The 21,972-nt window shown below is 38.4% G+C and overlaps 2 protein-coding genes across 2 annotated transcripts in view; one reads left to right on the top strand and one right to left on the bottom strand.

Moving 5' to 3' along the window:
* Nucleotides 1-403: 403 nt before the first annotated feature.
* On the top strand, nt 404-8,946 carry LOC128741670 (protein Fer3-like). The gene is made up of 4 exons (XM_053837632.1): nt 404-454; nt 556-679; nt 8,461-8,657; nt 8,722-8,946. Exons 1-4 carry the CDS (start codon nt 404-406, stop codon nt 8,944-8,946), a joined length of 597 nt encoding a protein of 198 aa, XP_053693607.1.
* A 143-nt stretch (nt 8,947-9,089) lies between these two features.
* LOC128739750 (uncharacterized) overlaps nt 9,090-21,972 on the bottom strand; it is a 30,202-nt gene continuing 17,319 nt past the window's right edge. The window contains exons 6-10 of the mRNA XM_053835247.1: nt 16,737-16,961; nt 10,110-10,444; nt 9,904-10,050; nt 9,690-9,839; nt 9,090-9,628 (exon numbers count right to left, since the gene is read on the bottom strand). Coding sequence (XP_053691222.1) covers nt 9,221-9,628; nt 9,690-9,839; nt 9,904-10,050; nt 10,110-10,444; nt 16,737-16,961 — 1,265 coding nt within the window. The 3' untranslated portion in view covers nt 9,090-9,220. The remainder of the gene's footprint in view (nt 9,629-9,689; nt 9,840-9,903; nt 10,051-10,109; nt 10,445-16,736; nt 16,962-21,972) is intronic.

Here is a 21,972-nt window from a genome sequence, read left to right as displayed (position 1 = left end):
TTGCGGAGGTTGGTATCCTTACAGAATGTTACCTTTCTACTACGTCGCGCTACCTTTACGACGATGGACAATTCGCATGTGCGCTATGGAGGTCACGAAGGAATAGCACGTAGCAGCAATATGACGCCCATTGGCGCATCCCAGCTTCCCGAAGCGGGCTGTGCAAAAACGACAGTGTGTGAGTGAATGTATGAACACAGATGGAAAAGGATATTAAATTTATATTAAAAAGGATGTACGGAAGGCGTTAGACGTCACTGCACTGGCGAGGGGTTGTGATTTAATGTAACAGACAGTGCCAGCCGGGGGACGTAGTAGGTTATACCGAAGGAACTTCAGTCTTCCGCCGGACGTCGCATCGATTGGACCGAATTTTAGGACTACAAGCCAAGTGGTGCAAGTTATGAGTGGTTTTTCCGGTGATCCACACCATCATTGGGACAACGCTAACGGTGTATGTGATTGATTTGCTCATAGATTGCTAGTGTTGACAAGTTTGGTGCTGTATTTTGATAATTCTTTGCTGATCTGGATTTCTCACCATTCATGCTAAAGCACATGGAGCCCCCATTTCCACCGGAAGTATCACCGTTTACCCCGATTTGGGGTCAGGAGAACCCATCGCCTATGGTGCACTATCCTGAGTTGATGGCCGCCGGATTTCCTTGTGCCGATTTAGGTAACCATCCGAAGATTTGTGAAGCTTAATAATTATTACCTTGTATTTGTTTAGTGTTGGATGCAGAAAATATAAAACGTGTTTTAATCAAATATCCGTGCTTACATGAAAACAAACATTGAGTATAGTTTTGTTTAAACAATTTTAGATTGTTGCTGTTGCGAGCGATATAATTATATTCGCGAAAGATTTTCTCTTTCTACTAATCTGTACACCAAACCTGCCAGTCATTTAGTCATTTGACACTATATGATTTTTGAAGTTCTGTTCATCAATATAATAGAATATATGGTGATAGGTCCTGGAAAACATAATTGTTAAAAATTACACGAGCGCACTCGGTGTCAAGTATCGGTTCGACTGCGAAAAATAGAGATGGTTTTTATAAATTGGTCGCTTTTCTGCAAAATGATCAATTCCAAAGAAAAATAATCAAAATTTTATGGTTGAGTCTCTTAGTAGAAACTCAACTACACTAAAGTTGTTTTTCACGTGGTTTGTTTTTACGCGAATTTTGGAATCTACGCGGTTTTTGACGCGATTTTCGGAATTTGCGCGGATGTGCTCTATGAGTCTATGTTTACACGTAGTTTTGGAATTCGCGAGGATTTTTACGTATTTACGTCCGACGTCGCCCTAGTAAATATTTATGAATTTAGGCCTCTACGTTTTATTCGGCTCAAAACCCCGCGAAAAAAACTAGGCGTGACCGTGATGCAGCTACAACCCGAGCAGGAGCGAAGTGCAAAATAATATAAAAACAATATCAAACTGTGTTATAATGCTATATTTTGTTATTGAATAGATATGGAGATACATTGATAACACATTTTGTTATTGAGTAGATATTTAAAACAGTGGTTGTAAGATGAGCTTAATAACTGATTTTGTTATCATCAAGGTGAGTTAAAATAGGTGATCTAGATTTCACAGTTTGTAGAACAGAAGTACGCGGAACGATTGGTTAGCAACCATCGACATTGTTTATACATTCAACAGTTTTCGCTTTGAAAATTTCGGTTATCGTCAAGGGTAACCCAGCGGAGGTGAAAAACAAATTTGAACATCAGTAAACCTCTCTTAACTAACCTTGGTTATCATATCATATTATGACCTTAAAATGACATTCGATATATTTCATAAAACTTCATTTTATTGATTAAAGAGATTTAAGATTATAAATGTTTCATAAAATGATTTTAAAATGATCTCAAGGTTTGCTCAAAATTCATCTTTTTTTGAAACTGTTAGGCCCCTTGGCGAACGAGGGGTCCACTATTTCGAGGTATCAAAAGTGTAATTCTTATTTTTTAACCATTTTCAACCAATTAAGCGCAAAAGTTCAAATATTTGAAGACCTCGTGTCAGTAGTGGCCCGGTTGCAGCGAGAATTAGCGCAAATATGCTAGCGCCACGTAGTGAGGCAATTCCGCGATACTATAATGCAATGAAAACCCGTTGATGTACTGAACAACTTTGTCGAAGACACCAATTTTCTATACGATCAGGATCACGAGTTATTCCATGTTGGAACCAATTATAAGTCAATTCCCATATGCTACGCAGACTCCAATAAGGACGTTCGACCGCGTTAATGGAATCACTCGAGACCGTCCTTATTGGAAACGTTCTTATTCGAAACCGCGTTATTCGGGGGACTGATGTAGAACTCTAAGTTAGACATGAAATAGGACTTGAAATGATATATGGAATTGGATTTGAAATAGGACTTAACATTAAACTGAAATCAGGAATAAAATTAACCCTAATATCGGAGTTAAAATTGGTCATTAAAGTCAAAATTTGGAAACACAATAGTCAGAATATTAGTTGAAAGTCAAAACTAAAAATTAAAAATCAAAAATAATTAGTCACAAGCAAACAGTCAACAGCCATAGTTTAGAATATAAATACAATACCACCCCGCTAATCCGACAAATTTATAGCCTTTTGACTCGATAATCCGGCAGTCAAACTGACGTCAGTGTGGATTTGAAATGTGGTCTAATACGTAAACAACACCGGAAATTTTTGAAAATTTTGATCGTAAATACGCAGTAAGTTTGTTTTATACCCAGTAATGCTCAATTTTATCAATAAAATAATTTGAAATTCTTAGTCAGTGTCGAAATAAGCGCAAGCACATCAGTTAGGCTAGAAGGAGCACCAATTACCATTTAGTTAGAAAAAGTACCATCCTGACTCTAACGGAGACGCCAAACGAAAGTAGTGTTCGATTGAAAGGAGTTAAGGACAATACTTTTTAATTCGGAATTTTCCGGATTAGCGAGATCCGGATTATTGAGTCGTCGGATTATTGAATATCGGATTAGCGGGGGGATACTGTAGAATAACTTCAAAAGTCAAACGTCCAAGTGTCCAAAGATAAAAGTCAAGCGCTAAAATTTGAAAGCCAAAACTAAATTAACGAACGTCAAAAAGTAAAAGCCAAAGTTAAAAATCATATGCCACAAATAAAAATACAAAATTCAAAAGATAGAAATCAAAAGAAAAATAAAAACAAAAATTGAAAGGCAAAGAGTCAATAACGCGTCGTAAGACGAAATCAAAGGTCAAAAGTTTTTCGACTCAAAAGAAAGAAACCAAATATAAAAGTCAAGGGTAAAATCGAAAGTTAAATGCTGAAAGTCGAAAGTCAAGTCACAAATGAAATCAAAACTTTAATCAGTCTTAATCATGGTAATAAGTCTAAGACTAAAATTCTAAAACCATAAGTTAAAAGTTGAACGTTGAAATTCATAACTTGAAAAACAAACATTAAAAGTCAAGTTAGAACTCAAAGGCCGAAGAGAAAATCAGAAGCTATGAAGAAAGTCCATAACGTCAAAATTTGACTCAAAAATCAGTAAAATAGCAAACCGAATAAAATACAAAATCGAGAATTCAACAAAAATTAGAAGTCAAATCAAATTTCTACATGCGAAAGTCAATACAGTTGGATTTCGAATTTGGCATGGTTCGATTTTAGCATGCCTTGATTTTGGCAGCAAAAGTATCGAAAAAGGGTCTCGATTTTGGCACGGTTTCGATTTTGGTAACATAGGTGACACGCATTTGCTGCCAAATTCGAAATCCTACTGTATTATCAAAATATAAGAATAGTACAGGCCATGTTGCGAATCGACCGAGAAGTCAACCATGCCTACTCACACGCGAAAGAGTATGAGAAAAATAGCATTCAACACTTACGTCGCACACGCGGGCCTATAAGAAACAGCCGCCGGTGCTGTGTGAGACATTTTGCTACCCACGCACTCGCGCACGCTCATCCTCATATCATCTTCCTGCATACTTTTTCTTCCTCTTAGCTTATTTATATCATTTTTTATCATGTCTTGTCCCATTGTGTTTGGATACTATCAACTCTTTTGTTTAATAAGTTTTTTTTTCTACTACCCTACCGTCAATTGTAAAAAAACTACTGTTATAAAAAATGAAATGCAAAACGTTTGAGGGATTCATATTCAAACGGTTTTTGGCAACAATGTTCTAGACATCACACATATTAAAGAATGGTAAGACTAATTGAAAGTAAACCACGCATCGGTAGGTAGTAGCATAAGCCATCAACTCTGGACCTGCCGAAACAATCCCGAATGGGTTCCATAGGGTCAAACAATTATCAAAGAATACTATTAAAACTTACAGTGATGTCCTTCGTGGCCTACGTTACACTGTGAGGCACTCTAGAACGGACTGGTGGTCAATATGCAATTGGCACCTCCATCACCGCAAAACTGTAGCCTATTCCGCGCATTTGATTTAGATGACTCAGACGTCTTTTATTAAAAAGCAAATTCGTAAGATTAAATAGATTCAAATTCTTTTACTGCTAACAAATTCGAATGCGATGTGCGATGTGAATGCGATTTTCACAAAAACGAATATTACGCATATTTATGCATAAAACCGACGAGTGGCTGGTAAACGGCTGAATAATGCGTACCGTCGGTGCCATGTGCACGTGTAGGCATAAAATAGACCCTACAGTGGTTAATAGCCTCTTATTCAGCAACTCCTATTCCTACCTCCTCGTGGTACCTGCCGGGATACGAGCAACTTTGGTGGAGATCGGGTAACCAACCCCGGTGGAAACCACGGTCGTATGCCGAAAGGAAAGGAGGGCTCTTTCGAGCTTCGTTGGCCCTCCGGCGAAACAGGGGTTGGTGTAGCATGCTTTGCAAGCCGTCACCACGAAAAATCCTAAAGCACGGAACGAAGAACAAGGAAATTCTTTCTGGAACAATCGGAATAGACCCACGCGACGAAAACGGACTATGGATTGGAAACTCGGGACGTGGAACTGCCGATCTCTCAACTTCCAAGGGAGTACTCGAGTGCTCTCCGACGTTTTGATGGCTCGCAAGTTCGACGTCGTAGCGCTGCAGGAGGTGTGCTGGAAGAGCTCAACGGTACGTACGTTCAGAGATGGACATACCATCTACCAGAGCTGCGGCAACACACACGAGCTGGGTACAGCTTTCATAGTGATGGGCGAGATGCGGAAACGGTGGTCAATCAATCCTCGAATGTGCAGGTTGAGAATCAAGGGCCGATTCAATATAAGCATCATCAACGTGCACAGCCCTCACCTCAGAAGTACCGATGACGACAAGGATGAATTCTACGCGCAGTTGGAGAGTGAATACGACCGCTGCCCAAAACATGGAAATATGACATCAAGATCGTCATAGGGGATTTCAATGCTCAAATCGGCCAGGAGGAATACAAACCGGTGATTGGAAGGTTCAGTGCACACCAGCGGACCAATGAAATGGGCTTATCGACTTTGCCGCCTCCAAGAAAATGGCCGTACGTAGTACCTTTTTCCAGCACAGAATCCATCACAAGTACACCTGGAGGTCACCAAATCAGACAGAATCACAGATCGACCACGTTTTGATCGACAGTCGGCACTTCTCAGACATTATCGACGTCAGATCCTATCGAACGCGCTAACGTTGGCTCGGACCACTACCTAGTGGTGGTTAAGATGCGCCCAAGACTCTCCGTTGTGAACAACATTCGGTACCAACGCCAGCCTCGGTTAGATCTCGCGCGGCTGAAGCAGCCAGACGTCGCCGCAAACTACGTGCATTCACTCGAAGCTGCGCTACCGGAAGAGGACGAGCTGGACGAAGCCCCTCTCGAAGACTGTTAGAACACTATCAAAACAGCCATAAGCAGTGTAGCGGAGAGCTCCATCGGGCATGTGGCCCGGAATCAGCGGAACGATTGGTTGTAGGAGATGAATGTAGGAGGGTGATGGATGAGGAGAACGCTGCGCGGGCGGCCAAGATGCGCAGTGCCACACGACAGAACGTGGAAAGACACAAACAGAAGAAGATGCAGCGAAACCAAATCTTTCGGGAGAAAAAGCTCTACCTGGAAGAGCAGGAATATGCAGAGTTGGAGCAGCTGCATCGTTCTCAGGAAACGCAAAAGTTCTACCAGAAACTGAACGGATCACGCAGAGGCTTTGTGCCGCGAGCCGAAATGTGTCGGGATAAAATGAATGAATGGCGGTGAAGTGGAAAGTGAATGGCGTCCAGGTGGAGAGCCATGGCGGCGGGGAAAGCGATTTCGACGGTGCAACAAACGGGGAAGAGGTGCTAGCCCCAACGATAGGCGAAGTTAAGGAGGCCATCATGCAGCTAAAGCACAACAAGTCAGCTGGAAAAGATGGCATCGGAGCGGAGCGTATTAAAATGGGACCAGAAAAGCTGGCTGTTTGTATACACCGGCTAATTGATAGAATTTGGGATACGAAACAGCTACCGGAGAAGTGGAAAGATGGGGTTATCTGCCCGATCTATAAAAAGCGCGACAAGTTGGACTGTGAGAACTATCGAGCGATCGCCGTTCTCAATGCCGCCTATAAAGTGCTGTCCCAAATCATTTTCCGCCGACTATCACCAAATGCGAACAGATTTGTGTGGAGTTATCAAGCCGGCTTCGTCGAAGGTCGGTCTACAACGGATCAAATATTTACACTGCGGCAAATCCTCCAAAAGGGCCGTGAATACAGAGTTCCCACGGCGCATCATTTATTCTTTGACTTCAAAGCCGCCTATGATACCATCGACCGGAAAGAGCTATGGAAAATCATGGACGAGAACGGCTTCCCCAGGAAGCTCATCAAATTGATTAAATCTACGATGGATGGTACACAGTGCTGTGTTCGGTGTTATGAACCGAGCGGATATCAACACGCGGGGCACGATATTCAACAAATCTAGTCAATTCGTCTGCTCTGCCGATGACATGAATATTATCGGCAGAATATCTGTGGCGGTGGCTGAACAGTACACCGGACTAAAACGCGAAGTAGAAAAGATTGTGTTAAAAGTAAATACGTCTGAAACAAAGTACATGCTGGCCAGCGGAACCGAGGCCGAACGACACCGCTTGGGCAGTAGTATATTGATCGACGGCGATGAGTTTGAGGTAGTCGATGAATTTGTCTACCTTGGCTCACTGGTAACGGCGGACAATGATACCAGCCGTGAGATTCGGAGGCGTATTATCAGCGGAAGTCGTGCTTACTATGGGCTCCTCAAGCAATTGCGGTCGAGCAGACTAAGTCCCCGTACAAAGTGCACCCTGTACAGGACGCTTATTAGACCGGTTGTTCTCTACGGGCATGAAACATGGAAAATGCTCGAGGAGGACCTACGAGCTCGGAGTTTTCGAACGAGTATGGAGGCGGAGGATGAATCATGAACTCGCACAGCTCTATGGCGAACTCAGTATCCAGAAGGTGGCTAAAGCTGGACGGATACAATGGGCAGGGCATGTTGCAAGAATGCCGAACAACTACCCTGCAAAGATGGCGTTCGCCTCAAATCCGGTAGGAGCAAGACGAAGAGGGAAGAGGGTCAGTCCCGGCGTAGTGGTTAGCATTCACGCCTCTCACGCCGAGGACCCGGGTTCAAATCCCAACCCCGCAGAAGTCACGAATGACCCAAAACTGGTTAAAGTGACTATAGTCTAACAAAAAAAAAGACGACCAGGAGCGCAGCTAGCAAGATGGTTAGACCAGGTGCAGCGAGGTCTGGCGGAGAGTACTCGGTGTCCGAGGAATTGGAGAGCGGTAGCCCTCAACCGAGACACTTGGAGAAACTTTGTTCAACAGGCTTTGTCTTAGGACGGCAAGCCACCTTAGTAAGTAATAACCGACGAGTGCACTGCTGCACATTTCATTATTGAAACGCTACTTGTCAGCGTCTGACGCTATTAAAGAATAAAGGTTCAATGTAAAGATTCAAAGTTGGTTCATCCAAGCGCACTGGTTTGGAATCCATCAAAAAAGAAATAAGGTCGGTTACTTTTTAAAAAATACGAATAAAAAACCAACAAAAATAAGTTGACAAACTGTCAAGTGACTTGCTGCCAAGCGAGAATGCTGAATGAACGACCAGCGAAGATAAAGAGCTCGCAAAAGGCCGACGACTTCGAATCGAATCTCGCATCCGTCGGGTGTGCGCCTTCAACGAGGAAGCTCGAGCAGTGTTCGGGGCCATTGGAGAACGGAGACCGATTAACTTCTGTAGTTTTTTATTACGATTCTTGAATTAACACGGTTTTTCACACTCCACGATACCCGAATGCGAAAAAACTTCAATATTCAGTATTGTAATATCTGAAATTGTTTAAAAACTTCCAACGCCCAAAAGGGAGCCATATTTTTCGTTTTTGTTTTTTCTTTTCAGTATTACTTGTATTGCTCAAATGTTTATTACCAAACGTTTCTTTCTCAGCCATTTGGCCTCGGCAGCAAGTGGGCAGTTTTGTGGCCCAACGACTTTCACCCCGAGCCGCTCAATCAGGATCACAGTCAACGACCAAAAAGACTCGCCGTCGGGTGGCCTCTATGGCGCAGCGACGGGCTGCCAACATTCGTGAACGACGGCGAATGTTTAACCTGAACGAGGCTTTCGACAAACTGCGAAGAAAGGTAGCAAATAGTCAACGGTCAATGGGTTTCTGAGTATTCTAATCCGTGTTTCTAAAATTTGCAGGTACCAACGTTTGCGTACGAGAAACGTTTGTCACGTATCGAAACATTGCGATTAGCAATAACCTACATCGGCTTCATGTCGGAACTGTTGAATGGAACTCCCACTCATGACGGTCGTTCTCCAGAATTGTATCCGACTCTCGTTCATCCGCATCATACCAATCACATTCATCCTTCATTTCATCAGCGAGAATACATATCTCCGTACAGTACTCATACAGGCTGATTGGTGCCATTATGGTATTTAGCTTCTTAAAATTATTGTTTTGTGATATGTTCTATTAGGTGTAATTGTCGGTTCTTCCATCACTAATAAACATTAAGTATATCAATGGCAATATATTGTTACAGGTAATTTGAACGTTGGTTTTTTATTGCGTTGACAATGTTACATATTACACGTTAAAAATACTGCTCTAGTTTTATACAAATCGTTGAAAAGATCACTACGTATTGATTTTTAGCACCAAAGCAAATTTAACTGTTGAGTGGAAGATATTCTATTCCAGTAAGCCCCATACATCGAACAATTTCAACATTGGTTCTAAATGCTGCTGATAAAGTGAATTGTTGTAAACGTCGAGTCTGAACTTGACATTTTCTTCCGCTTCACCGAAAAACCCATCAAAATTGGCATTTTCATTTTTATCCGCCAACACGATCGGAAGAATCCCGAACAGAGATTGCGTTGCGAAGAAGCCGCGTTTAAGAAGATCTATTCGAAAGTCTCGCAGACTGGGAATGCGCTCCGGATAGTCTAGCTTTTGTAAGCTATCTGCTAAACATTCATGGTAGTACTGAATCAGTTCGTCGAATTGGCTCGTCTTCAAATCTAACGTGGTCGATGATATGATGTAGTAGTAGAGGTCACAAGCCGGCGATCCGTAGTATGGACCTTGATAGTCGATCTGAAATCAAATTTAGTTTCTTATAAATTATGTTCGCACTTAAACGTTGAGTTAAGCTTACCAAGAGAGCATCTTTAGGTTCGCCTGTTTCCCGGTAACTGTACATGTGATTGTTAGTCCAAACATCACCATGGCAAAGAGTCACAAATCCAGAGTCATCTTTTGCTGTTGCCTCCTTCATTTTATAAAATAACCCTTGTAAAGCTTTCACCTAAAAAAGTAAACCAAAATACAAGTGTATAATAATTGCCAAAATGGTTAAGTGTGTTCCTCACCATTTTATTCTGATATTTTTCATGCCCTGGCCATGCTTCCATTGATTTTAGGAACACTGGTTCTACTGCTTTTACATATTGTTCAAATAAGGCTTTTCCTTCCTCCTGCACCATCCCTTTATTGTATAGCGGATTAATTGGACCATTCTGAAGCAAAACTTCGATAAATTATATCAAAACTTGTAAAAAAGTAGTTACTTTCAAACCTTTCTATAATCCACTGCTCCGGCAGCGTGGAATTTCGCCAGCTTAGCCAACAGAATACGCGCATGATCCCAATCGGCCCCTACCTGACGGTTCGCCACCTTATAGCCCTTCGCGCATAGGTCATCTAGAGCGATGATTTCCACATCTCCGTCGACGGTTTTCCAGCAGCGTGGACCAAAACTAACGCTTTCGCCATTTGCTGCCCACAGTTGCTCCAACTTCGGTAAGAGCTGCTCATAGGCAAACTTTTCCTTGATGAATACACTAAATGCTTTCAGGCCAGGGTTAGTGATCATTGCTTTTAGGAGCAGTTTGAGTGTTTTGCTGCTGCCATCTGAAAAGTAAGATACAGTATTTACGTTATTCCTGAATAGAAAATTTTCGAAATTTTCATTACATTTATTGTTCACAAAGATAAACTCTCCACTTCATATTTAAGCTTATTAGCATTGTTTTATTTTCTATAACTAGTTGGTCATTTATTGGGGAATACTAATGAAACCTTCTGGATTTAGTAGCTTTTATCGTCTGGTTTCTAAACAACTTTATTTAATTTACCGCCGTCTAAACATAGTCGAGTAATTCGGGGTCAAAGTTGAGGTATTTTTGACTTTAAAAGATCTACAGTTTCTAAACCGGCAAAGATAGAGGTATATTATTTTCAGCAAAGTTGTGTATTTTTACTATTTGTACAACTTTGTAGAACATGAAAAAGTTATACAACAACTACGAAAAACGCTAAAATAGAAAAACTGATTTTAACGGTTAATTAATAGTAATAAGAAACAGGAGAAAGAAGATTACTCTCTTCAGCAAAATTTCTTGCAATAGTATGCTCTAAAACTTCATAGAACACATCAACGTGCTAAATTGAAACTGAAGAAAAATAAAATTAACTTTTGAAGGGATTAATCAAAAATTGAACTCCACCAAACAATAGAGCTTTTAATTTCAATAAACTCTTCAAAAGATAGACCAACCTCGTGTTTTTAGTCTTGACCTTGAAATGCGGTCAAGCATATAATTAATATTTTTTGAAACGGTGGTTCTACAATTGATGAATTCCCCTACCATCCGTAGGGGAAAGTAATTAAATTTTTTTGGAATAAACGGGAAAGAGCGCAAAGGTGAGGGTGGGGGGTTATTGGTAGCTACGCATAACAAGCGTGGACAAAAAGCAGGAGTCACAACGACTACTTGTCTAAGTCTAAGAGGATTAGACTCAGCTTTCACTGTGGCGTAGATTACCTCCGACATCGCAAAGTTACTGGCTATAATATCAAAGTCATCTGCAAAGCCTAGGAGTTGGCAATCCTAGATGAAAATCGTACTCGTGCTCGTTGGATCACCCCGAGCGATGTTAAACAGCATGCAGGACAAGCCGTCTCCTGGTCTCAACCCCGAGATGCGCACAAAAACCATCACTCGATCCAATGTAGCTCTGATCAGTCACGTCAGTTTATTCGGAAAACCGTATTCGTGTATTATGGTGTACCATGGCTGGTTTCGATCGACTGTATCGTATGCTGCTTTGGAATCAATAAAGATGCGATGAGTGGGCACATTGTACTTCCGACATTTTTGCATGAACTGCCGAATGATAAAAATTTGGTCCGTAGTTGCGTGCCTGGTAATTCCCTACAAAATCGTGAGCTATCGATGACAGCGGGCGTAACAGGATCTGCAGCGTTAAACCAACGTTGTGCAGCGATAGTTGCAGCAGTCGAACCGATCACTCGTTTTGTAGATGGGACAAATCATTCCTTCCATCCAGCTTCTCCCCCTCCTATGAAATGAGAATACAACTGGTGCAAAGGAAGATAGGTCGTGTTCGGAGAAAATTACGAGCAATGAGTCATCTATGGGTAAGGGGATAGTAATGCATCAGGCACAAAGCTCTCTATTAATGAGGAGAACTTGCTGCTTAAATCAGAAATACTGATGATTCAGGATTCAGGATCACATCAGGTAATGAGTCAGAATTTGTGACTCGAGCAGCACGTTCTTCGAGCAGTTATGCATACTCGATATATTAAAAAAATAAAACGCATAGTTTAATCTAACAAAATTTTCGCACCCGAAATTTTTCATGTTCAGCCTTTAGTGCTGCCCAACAAGCGCAATAACCAGGAAGCTATTATAGAAGTAATTGTTTGCAGTTCTTAGCAATCATCATAAAATCCAGTATAGTGGAAGGTGTTTCTTATCATACCGGGCCGTGAAGACGAAAATTAAGTGATCTAACAAAGCCCACTTAAACGTGCATCGATAAGCTGAGGATTATCATCAAGGGTCCCTCTGCGCACGATACAATAACCTCGCTGTCTAGACTTTGAAGTGAAGTAAGATAGCGCTAAGGATACAATAAGACGCAAGTAACAATTCAATTCATTTATTGTCCGATAGCGTAAGGCAAGCCTTTTTTAATCTGCTATCTCCGATCTTATTATGTCAGTATTGTACAGTTTTCTATTATATCTAATACTAATGCTGAAAAAGTATTGGAGGCTTGGAACCAACGAAAGTCATAAGAAAGAAACGTTGAAAGCAACAATTTAGACAGTCCGAGAATATACTACAAGAATACTGATCAATTTTCTACAAATTTATTCAGCTGCAATCACTTATTTGTAACTATAATAAGTCCATTTATTATGTATCAACTATTATTAGGATGTGCTTCAATGTGTTTTCAATAACAAATACTCGTGTTAAATATTTTTCCTAGTTGGGCAGCAAAATCACAGTTGAGAGGTCATACAGAAACGCAGAGAAACCCGATAATATGACGTGATAATGATAGATGTCACATTACCTGTCCAGGATTTATGTTCCATTCGATGTGGTCCAATACTGAGCAACGAAATATATAAAAGTGCAATGCTGTGCATTGTTTCCGGTAGCGATACTACCGCGAATACCGAAAATGGTATTGGCGATCCTGCCGATATGAATTTCCGGCACGGTTGGGCCAATCACAGATGTATCTGCATATTTTTCGTTTAGGGTGTATTCAAGAGTCAAAACGGTTTGCAAGTTTGTTTTGAATTTTCGTTCGTTCGTCCTTGTGAAGATATAGGATATAGGATATCCGACCATGTTTGGATTCAGTACCGTATCACCTTAAGAGTCGTGGTAATGGCCGTGGAGTTGTGATAAGTCTATTTTTGAAAAATTTAGACAGTGTGATATTTTAAAGAAGCTGAAGCCACTCGGAATAAACGAAAGATTCATCTTTCATACCATCAAGCGATAGAAGGAAACCGGTCCTTGGTAAAAATTCCCCAAACCTGGCCGTAAACGCACTGTAAGGACACAAATAGTGACTACTTTTTCATGAAAGTATACTTAAAAGAAGCTCAAGTTTTGATGTTCATGCAAAAACAATCATCTGCAATCATAATTATAGCCTGTTTCTCAGAGATAATCAAACCGATTTATACGCTGTTAGTCTCATCTGAAAGGTAATATAGCCGGATAGATCACTATTGAATTGTTTTTTAATTGGACCTTTAGTTTAAAAGTTATGAGCGATTTTAACCAAGATAATTGATCTAGTTTCAATTATTTTAGTATTAAATGAGAGGTCTTAACACTGCAAGTGTATCTGCCAAATTTCATAAGGATTGGTTCTACTAGTAAAAAGATATTTAAAAATGATTGATGAAATTTATTCAAGAAAACTTTAATGACCAAACATTTAATGGGACCAAACCAGAAAAACAGAATAATTTAGTAAAAATGTGTAATTTTTCAACGGGTGTTTCTTTGGAGCAGTTAATTAATAAAATATAGCACATTTTCATATACTTTTGGGATGATCGTGAATCCGTCACAGGGTGACACAAATTTTTGTTTAATAAACTCCAAAAAATAGCGTTTTCACAAAAATTGTAGAACACACTAAAATAAGTAACTTTGCTGCATGTAGTAACTATCTATCTCTTACTGATTGCGAAGTTTAATGATTTGTTTAAAGGAACCATTCTAAAATCAATTCTGTACAAAAATTTTGCACACTATGTTTTTATTACATTCAAATGTTCTACAAAGTTATTTAGTAGGTTAAAATACACTCTGAAGATTGTTTATCGCTAGGATGCATATGGACGATAACTATCACAGCGTTAACAAACAGTTGAATTAAGTTCCAAAGACGTGTCGATTTGTATATGATCATTTCCAGCTCAAAACACTAAAAAAGTCATTTTTACTCGATTATTTTCGTTTGGAAACCTAATATTCAATAGATAATTTATTTTTATTTTACTTTTAATATTTTTTTATTTTTAGACTTCACATCTGAATAACTTGAAAACGGCTGGGCCTAAGAATAAGAAGCAGTTTATGTAAGAATTTAGTTCAAGGTGATGCCTATAGGCATAGATAGAATTTGACTCTGTCAGTTTTATAAAAATTACAAATTTAGATACAAATCAAAAATAATATTTGAGTTGGAAATGCTCATATCAAATGACATATAAGATGGTATAAAAAAGGTTTCTTTCACCACTAGGTGGATTAAATCGAGTTTTTACATTTACTCCTGGTGAAATTTCCTAACAAAAACCGGTATTTTTTGTTATTTTTGACGATTTTTAGCAAGAGTCAAAACAATTATGTACGTGCGAGGCTACCAAATCTCTTTTTACTCCGTCAAAGCCAATTATGATTTTCGAGCCGCATTTATCGCTCATATTAGGAAAGAACTAGAGGTCAGTACACCTACATAAACAAGTTCCGCTCTTTCCCCTTAACGCCTGGGCTCAATCTGTTAGATGTTAGATCCTATCAACTCTTTGTGTCATGAATGTCTTCTATCGTTCCCTCCGTCAATTGTAAAATCTACCGTTATAAAATCTTAATTGTATGGCTGACCTCATTCAAGGTCAAGACATAAAACAACGAAGTTTATCTATTCCATAGGAACGGAGCTTTTCCCCGAACAACCGCGATGAGTTAGAATACTCGATCGGTGGTTTCTACAGTAGACGGAGGAAGAGCCACAATTTATGTCTAAAAATAACTCAACCTGCCAAGGATTGGACCTTAGAGAGAAATGATTTACGGCGGCCATTTGCTTCGAAACAATTTGCATTGCTGTCCAATTATACAAAAAAAATTCAAGAACGGTACAGTGAAGTTAGCGCATAAAGTGTTGTAAACAGTAAAATTCATAGTAATCTTAATGTTATTCCATTAATATTCGTTATGCATTTCTATGCGGGTTTCCAAGAAGAATTATGCCAGATATGCGCTCTCGTAATGCTCGGTTATGCCTCAGAAGATGAAACATTATTTGCGTTTGAAAACTAACATTGATCAATGGTTTATACTAATAGGTATGTATAATTAACCCTCTAACGGGCAACACCGTAAAAACGATGCGATCAAGCTAACGACTATTTTATCATGAAAGTACACACAAAAAAACCAAAAGTTCTGATTTTCATGCAAAAATAATTATCTGGAGGAGCGCCAGATAAGAAAAAGTTCAATTTCTCTTTTTCTTTTTTCATGTCTAACGCTCTGCCCAGATATTTTTTCAATTCAAATATATTACAAAATTAAAATAATGCATAAAGTTTACTCATAGAAAAACTTTTTAGGTCAATCTAGATGCCCTTTTCCTTCAAAAGTAAAAAAGGGAATATTCGCGCATTAATTATTTTCGGAATTTTTCGAAATTTTTGTTTTTTAAAGATGATAACTTTTGAGTGCATGGTCAGAATGTTATGATATTAGTATCAAAATGTCAATAAATCTGTTCTGAACACATTTTGCATATTGCCAATTAAAAACAAATTTCGAATGCGGCTCTGGAGCTCCAAAAGCGAAGGCCGTCTACAGACGGTCTTACCCGTTAGAATTCAATATTTCTCTTTCTAATGTATGCAAAAAAAAACTTGTCCACGCGGACATTTTCCATACCGCCTGCCCCCCTTCCGTGGACAGGTGTGGACATTTTCATACCCCCCACACCTCTCTAAGCTGTCCACGTAGTATATGGATAGCCCCTTACCGATATTTTTATGAGGTTATAAAATTTGCCAATAATATCTCGCAAAATTAAATTATTAGATATAGAAACTTAACAAACTTATGAAATGTTTTCACGAAATAATTTTTAAACTATGCAACTCAATTGTAAAAAGACTAGACAGGATGAGAATAAATGTTGTAATCGGTGAAACTACTGAGAAAAAGGCAAATTTGGAATAACTTCCAAACTAAAGTTATAGCGATGGCGAATATAGCGAAATTTTAAAAAACTTTTGAAAAAACTATTCAACCAAAAAATTTACAACTTTCATCAATAAGATAAAAACTTGTCTGAAATGCATTTAATAGCATACAAATCGATTAAACCATCTTCGAAAAATACACGTCTATTTCACAACATAACAGAAATTTATACATTTATACCCGAAAATATACTGTACATACGCAAAGTAGCTTAAATGAGTTATACTATCTGAATCGAATAGCATATGTTATTTGAATCTAGTTTTACCACTGACTTTACCCTTTAACAAAAGTGAAAAGATTTGTTTATTTATTTACTTTTTTAATGAAGCTTTTAACCGGTGGTTGGTTCGCACCAAAGTGGAAAGATAAAAAATCACCTTCACATTCTGCATCCACATCCGCACGGTATAGTTTCGAGGTATAGTTCTCGCCAGCTCCACCTGTTGCAACGATTGATTTTATCTTGACCTTAAACTTGCCCTGCTCCAGCTGGAGTTTATCCACAAAAATATCCTCAAAGAATGCTTCATTTAGCCAGGTGGGATTTCCAGATTCGGCAACAACTTCCACTTCTTTGGGTTCTAATTCACCATTCGTGTGTACTTCTTGTGAAGTCATTTTTTATTTGTTTGATATTGTTATAACACGATTGTATTCTGAATTCCCAGCGTTTTGGCACTTCACCTGTGTGTACGCTCCGCGCGTGCGCAAATTAAATCATCAACGTCTCGACGTCAACGGCAATAGCACCAAAACGACGCGACAGCGCGCGAGTAACTGACAATGTGGTTGCTTTGCAACTTTTATGAACCATCCGTTGAAGATTTTATCTACCCTTGAAGCCGCCAAAAACAACACAAATGAATGACAATATGATTGTCCACACCACATCGTAGTGGTCGTGTGCCGGTTACTGTACCGTATTTATCTCTTCAACAATGATAGCACACTTAACTGATTACAGTACAGCTTCTGCTATGCTAGTCTGTCGGCCTGGCAGTGGAAACAACAAAATGACGTAATACCTGGTGAGTTTTTTAGTTTGATTTACCGTTCTGGTGGAATTATAGGAGTAGAAGGGGCAATACCGCCATCGTAAGTTTGAAAGCGTATATTAACTGTATGTTTTAAAACTTACCGAAATCCTGCAGAAGGAATTACAGAAAATATTTCTCTGTACCATTAAAAATAGTTTTCGTTAAGTTTGACCAATATTTTATAACTAGTCATTGCATTAAATGTCTAAAAATATCTCATGTATTTGTAGATGGGATGATACCAAACATCATTGACACAAAGTCACTGCGCTAAATTGAAAAAAAGCTGCCAAGGGCATTTGAATTGACTATTCCTATGTATAGTGAGGCAGAGCTTGTGGTAGGATAACGACCCCATTAGGATAGATAAACAAATATACTACCAGTTCGGTTTTGTTTGGCACGTTTTATTATTGGTACGGTTCGTTTTTGGAACATGTGCTAAAATCGAACTGCTATTTAAAGGCAATTCATATTGTTTTAAAATAATCGTCTGTTATCAAAAATAAAGATAGCGACAATGAAGGATATAGCATTCCAACATATAAGCAGGTAAGCAGTTTGAAAAAGAAATTAGTCGGATTTACGCCACGTTGAAAGTTTTGATTGATTGAATGAATAAATGATTATTTGTATGTGATGTTTTTCAGTTTTCCACTTTATGAACGTTCCAAAAATGAATAAAACGTAATTCATCCATCTATCAAATTTGTGATTCATAATGCCACGCGAAGCCTGAATGTAATTTTTTTTATCTCAATGGCATTCAACAGGAAAATCCAGACTTCCTCTATTGAAATATACTTAGGAAATGTAAAATTATAGAGGATCTAGGATAGACTCAGAAGTCAAAACCAACATTAACAGAACATTTCAATACCATTATTATGTATTTGGGCAAAATGGACTATTCTTGCATTTCGCACAGTATGGATTGGGTAGATTTGATTCTTTTAACATTTTGACAACTATTTGAGTTCAATTCACGAGCGGCAAATAAGTCTTTATGCTATATGATTACCTATTATTATGATTTTTAGGGATAATAGGGCAAAATAAGTAGGACTGCGTCATATTTTAATAATCCAGCTAGCATTTTTATATGTATAAAAAGTTAAAAATCAGCATTACGTACATATATACATGCTAATAAATCGTATTTGATGCGGCAAAACTGGCATATTCGTACTATTTTGGAGGCGATATACGTAATGAGGAACAAATATACGCGTTTCAGTTATATAAGTAACTATATACGATAATATCCGGTTAAGCCCGGCTCGCTCCGTGCTGCAATACGATTTTGTGCTGAATATCGTATGTGTGTCATTATTTACGACAGAAAATCAGCTTGGGCGCACTTTATTAAGCATTGCTTACGATTCTGAGTTTATTAAGAAAAATTTACGATAATTTTTGTACTCTGATATACGAGTTGGTGCTGGCTGGGAAGGTGGCACGCTAGGAAAGTAAAGATAATCATGACACAAAAAAGTGATAGATTTTGTACCTACGCTTATACCTGCTGCATCAATATCCGGACACTTAAGCAGGTCATATGTTTAATATGCTCCGTAAACAATAATTTCGCAACATTCTCGTAATTGCTTTGTACTATAATCAAATATAAAGCTTAAATTTGCAATAACATGTCAATTTTACAATGAAAACTCAATAAAACACATTAATATAAGAGAAATAAACAGTCTTGTCTTGTTCATAAATCCGGACACCTCACATCTCAGTGAATCAATATCCGGACACTTTTGAATCATTTTCCAGACAGGTAAAACTTTCTCGTATTTTGTCTAAGAAATGTATGCCTATCAACATAACAGAGATGGATATAAAACTATGTGGGTCTATTTGCCCACCAATACATAAACTTCTATTTGGTTTGAACTTGTATGATAGAAAGAGAAACACATATTTGTCTTAATCTATAAACCTACTCTAAGCATCCTATGGACCTAAGAAAGATTCAAATCAGCCAATCAGGCTCAAGGTGAAAAATTACTACCTTTTCTATTACCTGAACCTGTATAATTGTTGGCGTCTTTTCTTTTCCTTTGCCTCGTAGGACGAATTCTTTGGCTACTACCTGTTTTACTCGCGACAGACGGTCTAGACTAATGAAACAAGGGATGAAGCTGGTTGTATTGAAATCATTGTTATTTTGGGTTTTGCCGATTATATAATGCCTATAAGCAAACAACTTATCACTTGTAAAATGTACCTAGTATTAAATAATCAGCTCTCTAAACATTTTTTTAATTTTAATGCCACTTTGGTGTCATTAACGGTACGCTTTTAGTCAAGTGCTACACTGACGCACTTACCTAACCAGAGAACGAAAGTGATTAAGTACTTCTACATTAAATGTCTTGAAGTATTTTGGATTTCGAAATATTTTGACGGTTCCATGGATCGAGACTCCTTCTTTTCCCACGCCTTCTGCCTGGTTCAACGTGTCCTTTCGCATTTTCTAAGAAAAACGTTAGGTAGTTACCATCAATATTCAAACATGTCCGGATTTAAAAACATGGTTTTATATCCGGACAGCGTAATTATTTATAAAAATACACTTTATTTCAACACGTTAATGAATGACACCATTTCAATTAATTAAAACTAACCTTCTTTGTTGATACTTACCTAAAAAGTAGGTTTCTTTGTAATAATAACCTCCCAAGACCTTAAATTGCGAAAACACTACTGTTTAGTAATCTGAGAAAAACTCGCAGAAAAAAGACACTGTTCGACACCAACGTTACGTTTGTATTTATTTAAGTTATTCCGCGCAGCCTACTTTACTACCGATTATGTTTCAACAATCTTAGATATATTTGCAAAATAATCTACATAGCTACATCTTACAAATTGCATATATTATTACTTAATAAGGATAAATTAGTGAAGGTGTCCGCATATTGGTACCGTCCGGATTTTGATGCAGCAGGTAGCTCAGCCAATTTGAAATATATTTTTATGGTTCGCATACCATGCTGCATCAAAATCCGGACGGTACCAATATCCGGACACCTTCATAAATTTATCTTAATTGTTACAGAAATTTATGTTATTTACGAGGTGTAATTATGTGGAGAGCTTTTCAAATATATCTAAGATCGTTTAAACATAAGCGGAAGTTAAGTAGGCTGCGCGACATAATTAAAATAAATCCAAACGTAACGTTGCTGTCAAACAGTGTCTTTTTTCTTCGAATTGTTTCGGATTATTAAGAAGTACCTAGTGCCTTCAGTTTTAGTGGTTTTGTGAACTTATGATCACTGGTACAACAGTTTCTTAAGCTTAGAATTGATATAAATAGTAAGTTTCAAACAAGTGAGAAAGTATTATTCAATAAAATGCTGAAATAAAGTGTGTGTGAAAATAAATTTAAATTAATTTAAATTTAAATCATTTAAATTAATTTAAATGATTAATTACACTGTCCGGATTTTCAACCAAGACATCAAGATGTTTTTAAGTCCGGACAGCTTAACTATTGATGGTAACTGATTAACTTTTTTCTAAAGTAATGCGTGAGGAGATATTGAACCAAGCAGTAACTGCAGTACGAAAATGAGCTTCTATTCGTAGAACAGCTAATAAATATGCAATTCCAAAGAGTTCGCTGGAGGTCAAGGTGAAATCGAGATATGCTGGGAATCGAAAAGGTATTCAGCCTGCCCTTTCAAACGATGAAGAGAAAGTCGTATTGGAATACATCAACGTTATCTGAGCTTCAACAGGCTGACATTGTTTCTTCAAATGTTTCAGAAACCAGTACGAATTTACCTCCAAAGATAGATAAGAGACACCGGAAATGGCGTGCGTTTCCAGCAGTAGCTACTAGTGACGAATGGATGGAGATGTATCAAGCGGAAGCCAATGAGAAGCAGCAACAAGAAAATTTGAAGAGAATGAAAATTGAGGAAAGGCATTCGAAGCAGATTAGAAGGGAACAGGAGAAACTCAGAAAGATCGAAGAAAGACAGATGACGCAAAGAGCCAAGATGGAGGAGATTATGAGTAAACAATCTATTATTAAAAAAATGTTATAAATCTAAATAAACTAACTAATAAGTCTGAAACTTTCTACCGAATTTACTCACTGTAAAATACACTTTCTATTAAATTCTTTCAGTTATTTAACTTTGGAATAGTTAATCACCATCGTTCTGGGAAGGCAGGTATTTACCAAAACCACGGATGGAAAATCAGTGATTTGGATCAAATCTGTCAGTTACCCCCACATGCACAGATCATAATCTGTACAGTTCATGACAGCCAGTAAATCTTTAGCATTGATCATAAGATTTTGTTCTCTTGACAACTCTCAGCAGTCGATTAGAGTTAGATCTTACCTAGTTGCGATAAAAAGGTTTACCGCACTGCTTGAATCGAAAGGCACACACTACACACAATCGATTGTCTGTATCTATTATATTTTTCACTACGAGCAAGCAATAAACAAGATCTGTTGTGAAGATTGTCATATTCTGTACAGATTACGACAAATTGTTTACCGCTTACAATGTCAATAAAACTGAATCAGATCGCTCGTATGTTC

The sequence above is a fragment of the Sabethes cyaneus genome, chromosome 3 (genome assembly GCF_943734655.1).
Source record: "Sabethes cyaneus chromosome 3, idSabCyanKW18_F2, whole genome shotgun sequence".
Classification (NCBI taxonomy): domain Eukaryota; kingdom Metazoa; phylum Arthropoda; class Insecta; order Diptera; family Culicidae; genus Sabethes; species Sabethes cyaneus.
The sequence above is the reverse complement of the archived record's forward strand: the minus strand, read 5'-3'. Positions and strand labels throughout refer to the sequence as shown.

Bases quoted from the DNA above. Each gene is read 5' to 3' on its own strand.
- LOC128741670 (XM_053837632.1), top strand. From the start codon at position 404: ATGAGTGGTTTTTCCGGTGATCCACACCATCATTGGGACAACGCTAAC. The intron at 455-555 runs GTATGTGATTGA...TTCATGCTAAAG, and splicing joins ATTGGGACAACGCTAACGGT to CACATGGAGCCCCCATTTCC. The intron at 8,658-8,721 runs GTAGCAAATAGT...TAAAATTTGCAG, and splicing joins TCGACAAACTGCGAAGAAAG to GTACCAACGTTTGCGTACGA.